Genomic DNA, 15,658 nt, shown 5'->3' with positions numbered 1-15,658 from the left:
TTGTCCCTTCTATGTGCATGCCCTGACATCGTCCCATAAGGAGAAGCTCCTTCTGTCTTGTCTGGTGTTTACTGTGTTCAGTGAATTAAAATCTGTCCCTGGCATCATTTCTTTTCATGCCAGTTTCTCAGGTGGTCCCAGAAAGGGGGTCTACTGACACTGTCGGTCTTTGAGCACTTTTCTGTTTGGTTCTACAAGATACTCAGGGCTCATCTTGTGGTTCTTTTAGTCTGTGAAGACTTCAGCTCATTTCCATGGAGCCTTGGACCCTATTAGGTAAGAATGGTATTTGCACACCTACATCTGGGTGTTATTTCTTGTTGGTACCATGCATGGGCAGTTAGGAAATGCAGGTGCATGCTGTTACCTCCTCTCCCCTCCTCTCTCTGCTCCGGAGTCCATGGTCCTTCCAGTTTCAGTTCAGACCTACTTGTTTTCTCTCTGCATCTCGTGTTTATTTTGTAATTAAAATATAATCCACTTTAAATATCCCCCAAATCTTTAAAAATTCCAATGCTTTTAAAGTTACAAGTCTCTCTCTTTTTTAAAATGTAAACTCTTTCTCTTTCCTTCTTCTTTTCTCTCCCTCTCTCTCCCTCTCTCTCCCTCTCCCCTTCCCTCCCTCCCTCCCTCCCTCTTTTACATCCTCATCACTGGCTCACAGTTTCTCCTCCCTCCTCTCCTTCCAGTCCTACACACACACACACCCCTATACACTCATCCTCCCTTTCTCTTCAGAAAAGGGCAGGTCTCCCATGGATATCAATCAACCATGGCTTATCAAATTGCAGTATGAGGTGCCTCCCCTCATATTGAGGCTGGGCAAGACAATACAGTAGGCAGAAAGGGTCCCTACAGTAGACAAAGGAGTCTGAGAGAGCCTCTGTGCCCACTGTTAGTGGTCCCACAAGAACACACAACTGTAACATATATGCACAGGGCCTAGGTCAGTGTCATGTAGGCTCCCTGGTTGTCAGTTTAGTCTCTGTGAGCCCCTATGATCCCAGGTTAGTTGATTCTGTGGGGTATTGTGTGTGTGTGTGTGTGTGTCTGTGTGTGTGTGTGTGTGTGTGTTTCCTTGGCGCTCTGGCTCCTAAAATCCTTCCTCCCTTCTTCTGCAGGATTCCCTAAGCACTTCTTAATGTTTGGTGGTGGGTCTCTGCATCTGTTTCCATCAGTTGCTAGGTGAAGCCTCTCTGATGACAGTTGGGCTAGCCAGCAATCTATGAGTATAACAGAATGTTGTAAGGAATCATTTTCTATCCTAGGTCTCTGTGCTATCCAGCCTCTGGGGCCTGGCCTTGTGAGCTCCCTCTCATGGCCTCGGTCTCAAGCTGGACCAGTCATTGGTTGGCTACCCCCACAATTTCTGCACCACCTGTACCCCAGCATATCTTGTAGGCAGAACAAATTGTAGTGTAGAGGTTTTGTGGCTGGGTTGGTGTCTCAATCCCTTCATTGGGAGTCTTACCTGCTTACAGGACATGGCAATTTAGGCTCTGTAGCCCCTATTGCTAAGAGTCTTAGCTAAGGGTCACCCTCATAGGTTCCTGAGAGTTGCCATAAAAGTTGAAAGTCTTTAACTGTAAGTTCATATAAATATTAAAACCAAGTAGCATCTGTTCAATGTATTATGGTCCCAAATAGAGATTTTTATTCCAAAAGAGAAAAGGCAAGGCCCTAGCAATGAGCAGTCACACCAAAGCGAAGTCAAGCCCAGGAAGGACAACACCTCATCTCGCAGCTCCAGCGGCTGGAGTCTAAGACTTGACTTGCATTCTCCGGGTTCCTAAGGCTTAGGCAGCACAGTCCTTTTAGGAATCTTTAGTCTTTTACAGTCTCTTAGCTTACATATCATGATATAGGTTTACCAACACTTATCCTCTAAGATAATCTCAACCAGTGTTTCATAATGAAGCATTCTATTAGAAATAGAAAGAAGAAGGCCACATTTTTATTTAATGTGTGAACAAGAGTGTTATTAACAATAAAACAAAAGCATTCATGTCTGTTTTTTCTGTCACTGATCACATGATCGTAAGCTGGTATTTATAACTACTTTCTTCTGCCCGTTCTGCGTTTGCTCTACTCTCATTAAGCACTTCAGTGAGTCTTGGTTCTTTATCTGGAGAAGTGACCTTTACTTTCACACATGAAGGGTCTGGGCTATTTATCATCCTGACTGGATTGGCTTGTAGTTTCTTATTGACTTTAGTCACAGGCATGGTAACACTTACAGATGCGCAGGAAGTCCTGCACCTCAGATGGTCCGGTTTCCCTTTGTTAGTCTGCATCAGTCACACCTCCGCCTATCCCTGTTCATTCTTTCTTAGTCAGCTGACTCAAAGCCCTTAGGAGCCCAAAATGTCAGAAGTGCTGACTTCCAATTTAGTGGGGTATTTGTTGTGCCTCCTGACAGGCACATCCTTCTTTGGAACCAAAACTTCTAGGCCTGCAGAACACAAGATTGCAGAAACAGGAAACAAAAATGTTCCTAGTGAGTCACTAGGGGTAACAAGTGTGTGGTACCATTTTCATTTTTACTCCTTGATTCCTGGGTCTGCGAATCCTGGTTATAAGAGAAAGAGTACCTTACGTTGGACTCTGATTTAAAGCATATTCTGCCTTGTGGAGAATCCTGTCCCAGCCCCTCCCTGTCCCCACCTTCCTCTCAAATTAATAACCTCTCTCTCTTTACTATTGTGATAGATAGATAGGTAATAGGTAAAGAGGATAGATGATAGAAGATAGATAGATAATAGAAAATAGATGATAGGTACATAGACAGATAGATGATAGATAGATAGATGATAGATAGATAGATAGATAGATAGATGATAGACAGATAGATAGATAGATGATAGATAGATAATAGATAGATAGATAGATAGATAGATAGATAAATGATAGATAGATAGATGATAGATAGATAGATGTACAAATATATAAACATAGTCTGCTGAATCTATTTTGTTGTTTGTGTGTCTATAATTTCATAGCAACTCCTCCACCCTAAAGCTCAGGGAACGTCCTGGAAGAGCTGGTGGAAAGACTGTAAGAGCCAGAAACCAGGAAGACTAGAAATGGCTGTCTGGACAATGACACTATCAATAGACATGCTACTGGGAAAGAAGGGAGGGGGAGAATTAGTCTCCCTCAGGGACAAGCCCCCTAATTGATTATGCAGTTCCACTTGTTTGCAATAGTGTTCTGCAGCAGTGAAAACAGTGTCTCAGATTTGAGTTGGAGTAGATACCTTTTTAAATTTTTTTTTCTGGCTATGGAGTTGCTCACATAAAGAGAGTAACTGATTGTTTTCTGTGGGGGACATGTACACATAGCCCATCTTTTTAAAATTAGATGGCATTTTGTTATGTTTTATCCCTACCCTTCACTTTTGAAAGGCATAAGCTAACAGCTACCAAAAAGCTAGGATTAACTTTATATAAATAGGGAAAAAATAATGCTAGATGACTTAAGGCTTTTCATATCATAGCTGATAACCTGAATTTTGTCTATAAGCAGGTACAAAACAATCCCCGAAAGAAAGGGATGGTCTAGAGAGATTCATCCATTCATTATTGGTTGTATTCATTAAATATCTGACCATTCCTTGCTAACACAGACTGTCTCACATGCTGAAGGTAAAACAGTGAACAGCATGGATATGAGTTCTGTTCCCCTGGTACCTGTTTGTCACACCTACCATGAAGAAAACAAATAGGTGTGAGCTTTAGGATGGAGAAAGAATATGTGTTCTAGGACAGACCGGGTACTGGTGTGACATGGACCACTATCTGGGTGTCACATTCAATGGGTGTGGCTTCCCACTGAAATGAGTGAAGACCAGGGATTGCTAGTCACTGGATATTTTCAGGTCACACTTGGTGGAGTGTGGAGGAGAGATCAGAAGGAGGGAGAGCAGCCATAACAGTGCCTGTGGTGAGGACAGGCCATGCTGAGGACAGGCCATGGCCAGGACTTCAAGTTCTTGTTAGCACCATTCACTGCTCAGGCCCTTGATCATAGGAGAGAAGGCGTATCTTACTGCTTTCATTGAATTTCTTTTTGTAAAGAGGTTTGAGACACATTTTCATTGAATTAATTTTGATAAAAACTATCTGTTTTCTGTGGTTGCTATGGAGTTTGTTGTCCACAGCCCTGAGACAAGAAGTCCCAAATCAAGGTTTGAGCAGAACCAAGGTCTCTCTGACAGTCTTTATGGGCTCCTCCAGCTTCTGGTGGGGGTAGATGGTATTTGTTTCTTTGACCTGTGCTGCCTCACGCGGCTGTGTCTGTGTCCACATGTGACGTTTCCCCTTCTGTAAGGTCGTGTTGTGTTAGGGTGCACCCTAATGTGCTCATCCTGATGACCTCTGCAGCCGCCCTGTTTGCAAATAAGGTGACATCACAAGATGGGTAGGACTTCCTAATACGTTGTGTGGGGAACACAGTCCAATCCCCCACATTAATGCCTTGTGCTTTTTTATTTTCCCAAGCTGCTATCCGTTTTTCTAACAGGTATTGATGCTTTTTTTTTTTCATTTTTAAATGCACAGTTTATTGTTCACATGTGAAGAGTGGGGAAACAACTCCTGGAAAATGAATCTAACAACTGAACAATCTAGCTCTAAGTGGCCACCAATGCCCAGAGACAGAGTTCACTCACAGACAGTGGGTAGAGGTGGCACAAACACACAAAAAAAATGGATTGCAAGTCCCATGTCCACTGGTGGAGGAAGGACATTGCGTGGATGTCAGCTCTGCAGCAGATGCTGCTGGAGATGGACAGAGGCTAGCCGGTCATGCCTCAGTTGTGCTTAGCCAGGTCAGCCAGGGTGCTGGACACTCAGCAGTCATCAGAGTTAGAGCCAACCAGAGGGAGCTGGGTGGAAGATGTGGTCACTGGAAGGCTCCTTTGTTGCTAGAGTACATAATTCATGTATCTTGAGATGCACTAGAGCCAGTGTCTGCAGTTACTGTATTGTTTGTTATTTTGTTTTGTTTCGGCATGTTTACTGTTTTTAAATGTTACTATTATCAGATGGTAAAGCTATCGGAGGCACCAATATGTGATCTTCAATTATTACTCTAGTTCCATAATTTTCTTTATCATACTTTAGTTTTATCTTTCCATTTCATTTATTTTACCTAAAACCTTCTTTTTCTTATCCTTGTCTATTTGCCTGGTATTCATTCTCTCTTTTATTTATTATTTTAAAGATTTTTTTCTTGATTTGATAATTCCAAATATGTGTATAATGAATTCCAGCCATTTCCATCTCCCATTACCTATTCTCACTCCCTTAAAAAAAAAATAGTAACATAACTATTTTATTCCTATTAGAAACTATCTGGCCCATTATTTTGGCCCATTTTATTCTTTGTTACCTATGCCATTTGCATGAAAACAGGTTTTATTCTTATATTCATTTATCTCCTCCTTACAGCTGCTCAGAGGTGTGTAATTAATGGGACTAATTTTGTTCTGAAGCCACCTGCATACTGTGACCCTGCCATTCTCAGCAAGAGATTTTTGTTTGTTTGTTTAGCTATGAGGAACTGTATCCTGCCTTTGGAGCATGTTCTCCAGTCCTGAGACAGCAGAGGAAGGCACCAGTCTCTCTTAGCATCTTCTTTTGCTTGGTCTGTTTTTCAGATCAATCCATAATCTTTTTTAGGGGGTGGGCACTGTCTTACTATGTAGCCCTGGCTTGTCTGAAACTCACTATGCAGATAAGACTGGCAATCCTCCTGCCTCAGCTCTCCGAAGGGCTGGAATTACACAGGTCTATGTTACCACTTCTGGTGACCACAGCCTTTCTTTATATATAGTGGCTCGGAGTTGTGACTTGTATTTCATAATAGATAATATGTTCTCTTCTGGTTTTATCTTGTTCTTATTGATGATTTCAGAGAGCCAAGATGTTCTTATATAGTCTTTTTAGATCAGAGTTCCTTGGTTTGAAGTTAGTCCTAAACTCAGTCCTAGAGAACTTGAATATTTAAAGATAAATAGAAAAAGTGGAGGCAGCAAAGGAGCCTGATCAAGAAAAGCAGAGAGGTAGGAAGAAAATTCAGTAAATGTGGGCTCACAGAGGCCAGGAGAAGACAGTGTTACGGCGCTAGGACTCTGTAGTAGATGCTGCCGAGAAACCGAGATGAAGGCCCCTAATGGAGAGGTTAGAGTTCACGGGTCACTCATTCAGAAAGTTGGACAGGGCATTGGAATACAGGAGTGGTGCCCAGATTGGAGTTGGCTGAGGAGATAAGGATGGAAGGAAGAAAGAAATGATAGGTCTCCTCATAGACAGTATGCCTCTTCTGAGAGGTAAGGACGCTACAGCCGCAGAAGGATTTGCTTGCGTTGGAGAGGGAAGAAGGCACGCCAGACCACTTATGATTAAGCACCATCCTTCCAGAAAATGGTATATTTCTCATGAAACAAATGAATCATGCCCACTAATAAAGATTTGTATTAAGTACACCCTCAGAGAATTTTCTTTCTGATTATAAATGATGCCATGGACTTGATGACATCAAGCAAGGATACCAGTGAGTGGTTAGTGAGTGACTCTGACTTAGAAACCTCAAAAGAATGTGTGAAATCCAGTCTGAAGCCAGCTGTAGAGGCTCACGTCTGTACAGGCAGCTCTCAGGAGAGCTGTGGCAGGAGGTTGCCACAGTTTGAGACCTGCCTGGGTTACTAGTGAGTTCTAGGCTAGCTTGAGCTACAGAGTAAGTCCGTGAAAAGTCAAGAAAGGGTGTTGGGTGGGGGGGCGGGGTATGATGGTAATAACTCCTTTTTGTCTTATATTCAGTTTAAAGAATAAGTTTTTATCTCTTATATTTGGAAGTTTTCATGTTCTGTTAAGTTTCCCCTTAAAATAATTGGGATTTCTCTATCCTTAATTTCTGTTGTCACACCCTTCACTGAGCGTCTTATTGGTCTCTAACTATAAAACTTGTTGCTCATTCCTGGTGTGCAGACACATCAGATTTAACCCTTACTCCACCAGGCTTGCAGAGACTAGCATGTCACATCACCTGCTCTGTGAACACAGTAACATGGCTGTCTGCTCTGTTTAGCCAGCCGCCTTCCTCCTCTGCACGCACGCCTCTGCAGGCCTTGTCTGTAGGCTGTGTATGTGGGCTGCTGTGGCTGGTCTAAAGGAGCTGTTGCGTCTTGACTGACTGCCACAGATGGTCCTATATACAAGTGATGTGAGTGAGTTGAGCTAGAAGACTTTTAATAACCAAATGTTGCAGCGCTCAGGGGTATTGTACAATATGTCTTCCCACAGCATTGTCTTTACTATCTTCTCCATTGCTACATGTTAATTAAAAATATTTTACAACTTTTGTTTCATTTAGACGCCAACGAAAGCATCTCGTTTCAATAAATACTTTTCATTTAAGTTTTAAAGACTATGACAGTTAAGCTATTTGGGGTTCACTGGTTTTGTTTTTTTATTTTTTGAGATACAGCTGTCCTCAAACTCATTATGACCAGCAACTCCTGATCCTCCTGCCTCTGCTTCCCAAGACCTGAAATTACAGGAGGGTGCCAGGCCCAGCTAATTTTAATTTAATTTAAAGACATACATTATATATATATATGTATGTATGTGTGTGTGTATATATATATATATATATATATATATATATATATATATATATATATATATATATATATATATATAAAATCATTCTAGTCCCAGCACTGCTGGGACTATAGGCATATGACACTATACCCTGTCTTACTAAGTTATTTTAATGATTGGGAGAGTTCTAAAAAAGAAAAAATGTGAGGAAAGATCGTAACACTGCTGTTGGAGATTGAGTATTAAGTAGGACTCTACTCGATGCTGGTTCTCAGACTTTTGAAGAATGAAGGGGAATGTTGTGGTTAATTTAGAAATATAGCCTAATAAATGTTTATTATTAGCCCTGTAATTATTATTACAGTGGTATTTTCTAACCCGCTAGCAATCAATAAACACAGACACCTGTTATATTTTAAAATAGCCTTGTTTCACCTGGGGCAGAGCAGATATTAATCCTCTAAACTACTTCCTACATCTCCCTGCCCCAATCCCATGCTGTCTGCTTCTAATAATTTCTATCGAGCTACCTCCCATCCATAATCCCAAACACTTGCCAGTGATCTTTATCTGGGTCTAAGACTCCATGCACGCCAGCCGGGCGCTTGTCCACCTAAGCCGCAGCACGGCCTTCCTTCCCCTCTTCCTCTCTCCTCTCGGCTAGCTCATTCTCCCTTCTCTTCCATTCTCTCTCCCAAAAGCCCAGGAGCCTTAGCCACACCCATCCCATTCACCCTGCCCAGGTGTGCTGGCTTTTTATTGGCCAAACAGGAGTAAGTTTTTAGACAAAGTTACAAACATTTTGGGGTACATGAGCCTGCTCATATGGGCACCAACCAGACCAACCTCCAAAAGGGGAATGTGCCCAGTATGGAGCAGCAAAGGGACCAAGATGAAGGGATTCCAAGCAGTGAGGCCCAGGAAAAAACCATGAAGGCAGAGACCTAGAGAGGTGACAGGAGAGTGAGGTGCTCACGGCGGGGAGTGGTGGTGGTTGTTAGGGGTCAGGTGAAGAGGCCAGACCTTGTGTGCCTGGGGATAGGGTGTGTCTGTGACTTTAGGATTCCTCATTGGAAGGGTTTTTGTTGTTGTTGTTGTTGTTGTTGTTGTTGTTGTTGTTGTTGTTGTTGTTTTGTTTTTTGTTTTTTGGTGATTATCTTTGCTACTATTGTCTTCCCTATTCTATTCTCTGTTGTTGAGTTATATACAGGACTTTCTTGTTCTTTCCTCTTACTTTCCAGGGTTAGACTCCTTGTGATACATAGACAGTCTGTCATGACAGGTTTACACACAGCGGCCACAGAAAGGCTTCCATTGTCCCTTGGGAACATGGTGTCTCTTTTTGATCTTCTAGAGTAATTGCTGCAGATCCTCCCCAAGGAAGGCCTGAGAGGACCTCCCTACAGCACTCCTTTTCTGTTTCCCTCCGCCTTCAGGCAGCAAAAGCCTTCTGAAACTGCAAATGATGTTAGAGTGGCACCATCTAGTGGTGATTTTGAGGCCTAACCAAATTGAAAAACATTTGATAAACCATTTTAGAATTTCAGAAATAACTTTCTATCTTTTTTTTTTAATTGCTGAAGCATTTATTTAATGTCCTATTTTGTTCAGCCTCCGAAATAGCCTTCAAGTCAACAGATACTTTGACTGTTATGATTTATAAACAACATGGTTTATAAGCATGACATACATTTTATACCTTCTTGAGACAAGGTCTCCCTGTGGAGCTCAGGCCATCCTTGATCTCTTGATCTCGTGCCTCTGCCTTCCAGGATCAGGGATTGTTGGTATAAGCCACCACACCCTGCTACTTTACATGTATTTTGATTATATTTTGAAAATATGATGCTCAGAGATTTAAACTATTATTTAATTTGAACTAATACAGAATTTCGGAGACTACCCCACTTGTGGCTGTAAGAACTCTCCAGTGAGATGTCCCCTGGATGGGGAGGCCTGGTGGCACTCAGAGGAAGGATAGCAGGCTACCAAGAAGAGACTTGATACCCTATGAGCATATACAGGGGGAAAAGGTCCCCCTCAGTCACAGTCATAGGGGAGGGGAGTAAGGGGAAAATGGGAGGGAGGGAGGAATGGGAGGATACAAGGGATGGGACAACAATTGAGATGTAATATAAATAAATTAATAAAATATATTTTAAAAAAGAACTCTCCAGTGAGAAAATGTTATTATACCACTGAGTCAGAGCATCAAGCTCATGGGGTAACTTTTTTTTTTTCTAGCAGCCTGTTGCTCATTTTAATCTTTTCCTATTTGGGCAGTTTTGAAAACCAAACAACCCTGTCCTTCTCAGCTCCTTGGTGATGGCTGCTGAGCCCATGTTGCGTATTTGCAGATCCAAAGAGAGAGAGAGATCTGAGTGGTGAATCTTACTTTTTATTTCTTTGTGGATTAAAAAAATGTGTATATTCTTAAGGGGAAGGTTTATGCAGCTGTTCTTGGAAGCCAACGGAGGGCATTGGAACCCACGGATTGAGGGTTATAGTTGGTTGTGAGCCGCTTGGCATGGGTGCTAGAAAACTGAACTGTGGTTCTTTACAAGAGCTGTACACAATCTCAACCACTGAGCTCTCTCTCCAGTGGCACATTTCTGGGTCTTTAGATGTAAGCTATATACATTGATAGCTTGTTGGTGACTCGCCATTGACTGACAGCTGCGACAAGGATGGACATTTTGATCATTTAGTCCATTCTTCATCGATAGGGGCTATTGAGTAGGGGCAGTGTTAATAAAAATAAAAACATTTGGTAAAGAATCTATGCCTACCTGCAATCCCAGCACTCCTCCGATAGAGGCAGGCACATCAGGAAGTGAAGGCCAGCTTCTGGGCTGCCGGAGACCCTTTTTCAAAACAAGCAAATAAACCATCAGTTTATGCATAGCATAATGGAAGAATAAAATTAATTGCCAATTTTGGGAAAGGGGGAACGCTTGTTCAATGCCAGGGGGACAGAGGGGTGTAATTATTAACCATTGTACAGCTGGAGAGGCTAAGACAGAAGGAGGTTCAGTAACTTTGACAAAGTCTCACTGCTGTCAGTAATGTGAGCACTCAAGCCCAGATGTGATGGACCCCAAAGTTAGTGCTTCCGTTGCTGTCCGTGGGAAAACCACAGTAGAAAAGTGCACAGGAAACCTCACTGGTTGATAACTCTTATTTAAATACACACCAACTATTTGATAAAAATCTTGGTTTTAATTTATTGTTCACACTGTCTGTATTTGTTTGTTTCCACACTTATTTATAGCTGACAACTTTCCATCTTAAAGGAAATTTTTAAAATTTGCCTATCAGTCCTAAATGCTTAATTATTTCTCCTTGTCCGTTGGTTATAAGCAGCAGGGTATTTAGAGAAAAGCCACCTGTGGACCAGCATCTTTCAGCTCTTGAAGTGGGATACAATTTTCACTCCATATCCACAGATGCACTATCCTCACATCCAACCAACTACAGATTAAAAACATAAAGTTATTTAGATAGTATATAAATTGTGTGAAGAATCATTATAGCCTACAGATTATTTAAGATATGGAGGAGTGCCTGGGCGTGGTGCGCATGCCTTTAATCCCAGCACTCGGGAGGCAGAGGTAGGCCAGCCTGGTCTACAAAGTGAGTTTAGGACAGCCAAGGCTAACACAGAGAAACCCGTGTCTCAAAAAACAAAAAAAAAAAGAAAGAAAAAGAAAAGAAAAGAAAAAGAAAAAAGGTATGGAGGAGTGTGTACATAGGCTTTTCACAAACCTAGGACATTTTACTTAAGGTACTTAAGCATCCATGGATTGTGTCACTTGTGAGGGCTCATGGAACCAATCTCTAGTGGATGCTGAAAGATAACTGTATTTGCCTGTCCCTCACAGCAGGTCGAGTGTATTGGTGACAATCACTTGGGCAGAAACAGATAAGCTCTGGCTTGTACATACTTACACATATGGTTACTATTTAAATAGTATGTGTGGGTTTTCTAAATTTGTAATGTTAAATTTTTGTGCACATTTATCATCCCTATATACAATTTCAGTCTTGGAGCTTTCACTGTTTTTCACTTTGCTTCTATGGCTTCTTCTGAGCAACCTCCTCATCCCCATTCATACCACCCCACTGTATGTATTTAAGGATAGATATGCCAGTGTTCTATAATATCTTGCCATACATACAGATACTCATTTATTAAATGTATATATGGATAGACACACATACATAAATGTGATCCCATACAAAAATAGGATCGTATTATATACTTAAAAATATAGACACTTCTAGTCACTTGTCCCATTCCTGAGAGTCTTTCCCACTTTTTTGGTTTTTTTGAGACAGAGTTTCTCTGTCTAGCCTTGGCCATCCTGGAACTGGCTTTGTAGACCAGGCTGGCCTCGAACTCACAGAGATTCACCTGCCTCTGCCTCCCCCCGTGTTTGCCTTCCCTCTTTTTTATTTATTTGTTTATTTTTTTTTTTTTTTTTTACGTATATAGTGTTCTGCCTGCATGTACACCTGTAGGCTGGAAGAGGGCATCAGATCACAATACAGATGGTTGTGAGCCACCATGTGGTTGCTGGGAATTGAACTCAGGACCTCTGGAAGAGGAGGCAGCACTCTTAACCACTGAGCCATCTCTAGCTGTGTGTCCACAGTGTTTTCTGCGGTGTTGCTCATAGTAGCAGGAGGGAAGGGAGATCACTGAATAAATCATGCTGTATCTATACCACAGGATTCCAGGCAGTCACCACAAAACCTATATGATTTATATCAGAAGTGTCTCCTCTGCTGTTCTCTGTTGTGGATTTTACTGTGTTTATTTCTTTACTGACAATTTAATGAGGCTTTTAGAGGGAGAAGAAAGAAATGTGAACAGGCCTCTTTGTAATTGAAAATCCAGTGAAGTAAGTTTTAAGACCTGATTTAACTTCTATCCCCCCCCCCCCCAACACACACACACTAGAGCTGTGAGGGTTTCTCCAACTTTTTCCTTCTCTTGTGTGACCTTCTGTCTTTGGGAAGGGCAAATGCGTGACCTTCAAAGTGTTCGGTTCCACTTGCCTGGCTTTTAAACCCAACTGGCCTTTTTCACTAGTGGCATCAGTTATGGGCTCAGCTGTTAGTTGTTTTTTCAGAGTTTCACTATGTAGGCCAGGCTGGCCTCCCAACTCACAGTAATTCTCCTGCCTCGGCCTTACTAGAGCTGAGTATAAGTGTAACTACCATTACTGACTCAAGCATAGTCTTTGGGTTTTTGTTTGTGTGTTTATTCTTAAGACAGAGTCTCACTCTGTAGTTCAAGCTGGCCTGGAACTCACTGGCTTTGGATTCACAGCAATCCTTCTGCCTCAGTCTCTCTCTCTCTCTCTCTCTCCCTCTCCCTCTCCCTCTCCCTCTCCCTCTCTCTCTCTCTCTTTTAAGACAGGGTTTTTCTGTGTTAGCCTTGGTTGTCCTAGACTTGCTTTGTAGACCAGGCTGGCCTCAAACTTACAGTGATCCGCCTGCCTCTTCCTCCCCATGCCCGGCTCTGCCTCAGTCTCTTAAGAGATGGGATTATAGACACAAGCCGCCACACTAAGCTATAATGTCGTCTTTAAAAGTAGACCAGGAAGTGACGAATTGTCAGTTCAGGAACAGTTCCTGGAGCATTGAAACCAGTTTGGTAATAAACTATAAGGAAAGAATCCCCACATCTTTGTAACCACAGCTTCCTTCTGTCCTCGCGTCTGTGCAGATTTGAGAAAGGACGCATCTACACATTCATTGGAGAAGTGGTCGTCTCTGTGAACCCGTACAAGGCTCTCAACATCTATGGGAGGGACACAATTGAGCAGTATAAAGGTCGTGAGCTGTATGAGAGACCGCCTCATCTTTTCGCCATTGCTGACGCTGCTTACAAGGCTATGAAGAGGCGATCAAAAGACACTTGTATTATGATATCAGGTATTTGGAGGGGGCCCTGGTTCCAAGGTCAAAAGGTATTTAATATATATATATATATTTTTTTTTTGTACTCAAGAATTTACACAATTAATGAGATCTTTTTTGTTTGTTTGTTTTTGTTTTTGTTTTTGTTTTTGTTTAAGCTTAGAAACCCAAGAGATTTTATAGGGCCCAGAAAAGTAATAAAGACTAAATACCAAATTATTTCTACCATGTTTGATCATCCTCTAGTCTTGGTTTTGGAGGCTGAGACAGGAGAATTGCTTGAACTCTTAGGAGTTCAAGACCAGCCCAAGCAACATAATAAGACCTCATTGTTTAAAAAGAATGTACGTTATACTTGACGTGCCTTTTGGTCACTTGTAGACTGAGCCAGCATGGAATATGATTCCTCCTATCTGAAGCACACCGAAAAATATCAAATAAAACATAGCAAAAATGGTTCAGATGTTAACAGAATGAATGTGAAGGGTGAACTCAAGGTCAGACTGGTGTTTGGAAGCCGGTGCTGTGGTGCAGACCAGGTGGGAATGGGCTTCCTGAGCTTGGGACCTGAGCTTTGAGGAGAGGGCGAGCTGCAGCCCACACGCAGAGAATAGGAGCCTAGCCTCACGCGGTGCTCAGCCCTTGCAGCATCTCGCCTTGTAAAATGAGGACAAGGAAAATATCTTTTCCCTGGCCCAGGATGGCCTCTCAAACTGTGGGAATCTCTGCTGATGCTAATAATACCTCTCATTTACTTTAGTGGTTTTGTGCTTTTCAAAATATTTTTATGATCATTATTTTATTTTGGTTATCAAAACAACTTTAAGTGGTATGTAGCATAGTTATTTTTCTGCTTTGCAGATAAGAATGTTAAGGGTCAGAAGATTAAATAACTTAGTGTTGGAATTAGAGAATTATAGACTAGGACTATACTTTGGCTTTTTTTAAATAACTAAAACAGTTTAAAACACTTAAGAAGGTGACCAGTTATACAAATTTATGAATGAAAATAAGAAGTCCTTTACTTGCTGTTTAGATATGTTTTTATTCTCTGAGAATTTTATATAGACAGTGTATTTTTAATAGTAGTTTATCAATGTATTTTATCATTTATTGCCCTCAATTTCCTCCCTTCCAACTGTTACCACTCTTTCCTCCTCCCAGCTTCATTTCTTCTTTTTTGTTTATAACCCACCGGAATCTAATTGGTGCTGCCTTTATGCACGTGGGTGTAGGGATGCCCCCTACAGCATGGTCAACCTACCTCTGAAAACAACACCTCTGAAGAAAACTGATGCTTTTCCCCTCAAGAAGCCATTATGCTATCAATAGCTCCTCAGCTGGGGGCAGCCCTGTGAGCCTCTTTCTCACCCATGCTAGAATGCTGACTGGCAGGAACCTCGTGCAGGGTCTTGAGCAGGCAACCACAGCTACTTAGTGTGAGTTATGAGTACAAAGGCCCTGTCAAGTTATGAGTACAAAGGCCCTGTCGTCATTTGTAGACACAGCTTCTCAGCAGTCCTTCCAAACTTCTGCTTCTTAAAATCATTCTGCCCATTCTTCCAGAATGTTCTTTGAGCTTTATGAGATAGATACCTTACTTATGTATAAGTCCTGCCTTATTCTCTGCACTTAGACCAGCTGTGAGTCTCTGTGTTAACCACCATCACAGCAAAAAAGGAACTTTTCTGATGAGGACTAAGAGACGTATTAATCTATGAGTATAAAGATAAGTATTTAGGGCCTGGAGAAATGGCTCAGTGGTTAAGAGTGCCGCCTATTCTTCCAAAGGTACTGAGTTCAATTCCCAGCAACCGCTTAGTGGTTCACAACCATCTGTAATGTGATCTGATGCCTACAGGTGTACATGTAGACAGAACACTGTATACATAATAATAAATAAATAAATCTTTGGAAAAAAAGATAAGCATTTAGAAGACAGTTTGGGACTATGTCTATTTATGAAACTAATAGTAGTAGATTTCCCCCCCCCCAAGGGCCGTGACCTCCCCAGCCACAGGTCCTTGGCTAAGTTTACAGTACCAGGCATGAGTTTCCTCCTGTGGAGTGGGCCTCGAGTCCACTCAGATAGTAGCTGGCTACCCTCATAACACTCATGCCATGAT

At 41.8% G+C, this 15,658-nt stretch overlaps 1 protein-coding gene across 3 annotated transcripts in view; it reads left to right on the top strand.

The window, feature by feature from the left end:
- MYO1D (myosin ID) overlaps positions 1–15,658 on the top strand; it is a 303,283-nt gene that overhangs the window by 75,036 nt on the left and 212,589 nt on the right. For all 3 annotated transcript variants that reach the window (XM_084750418.1, XM_084750417.1, XM_084750419.1), the window contains exon 2: positions 13,339–13,547. In XM_084750418.1, the coding sequence (XP_084606544.1) occupies positions 13,339–13,547 (209 nt within the window). The remainder of the gene's footprint in view (positions 1–13,338; positions 13,548–15,658) is intronic.

The sequence above is a fragment of the Acomys minous genome, assembly GCF_964271855.1.
Source record: "Acomys minous genome assembly, chromosome: 12".
In the NCBI taxonomy this organism is placed as follows: Eukaryota; Metazoa; Chordata; class Mammalia; order Rodentia; family Muridae; genus Acomys; species Acomys minous.
The sequence above is the reverse complement of the archived record's forward strand: the minus strand, read 5'-3'. Positions and strand labels throughout refer to the sequence as shown.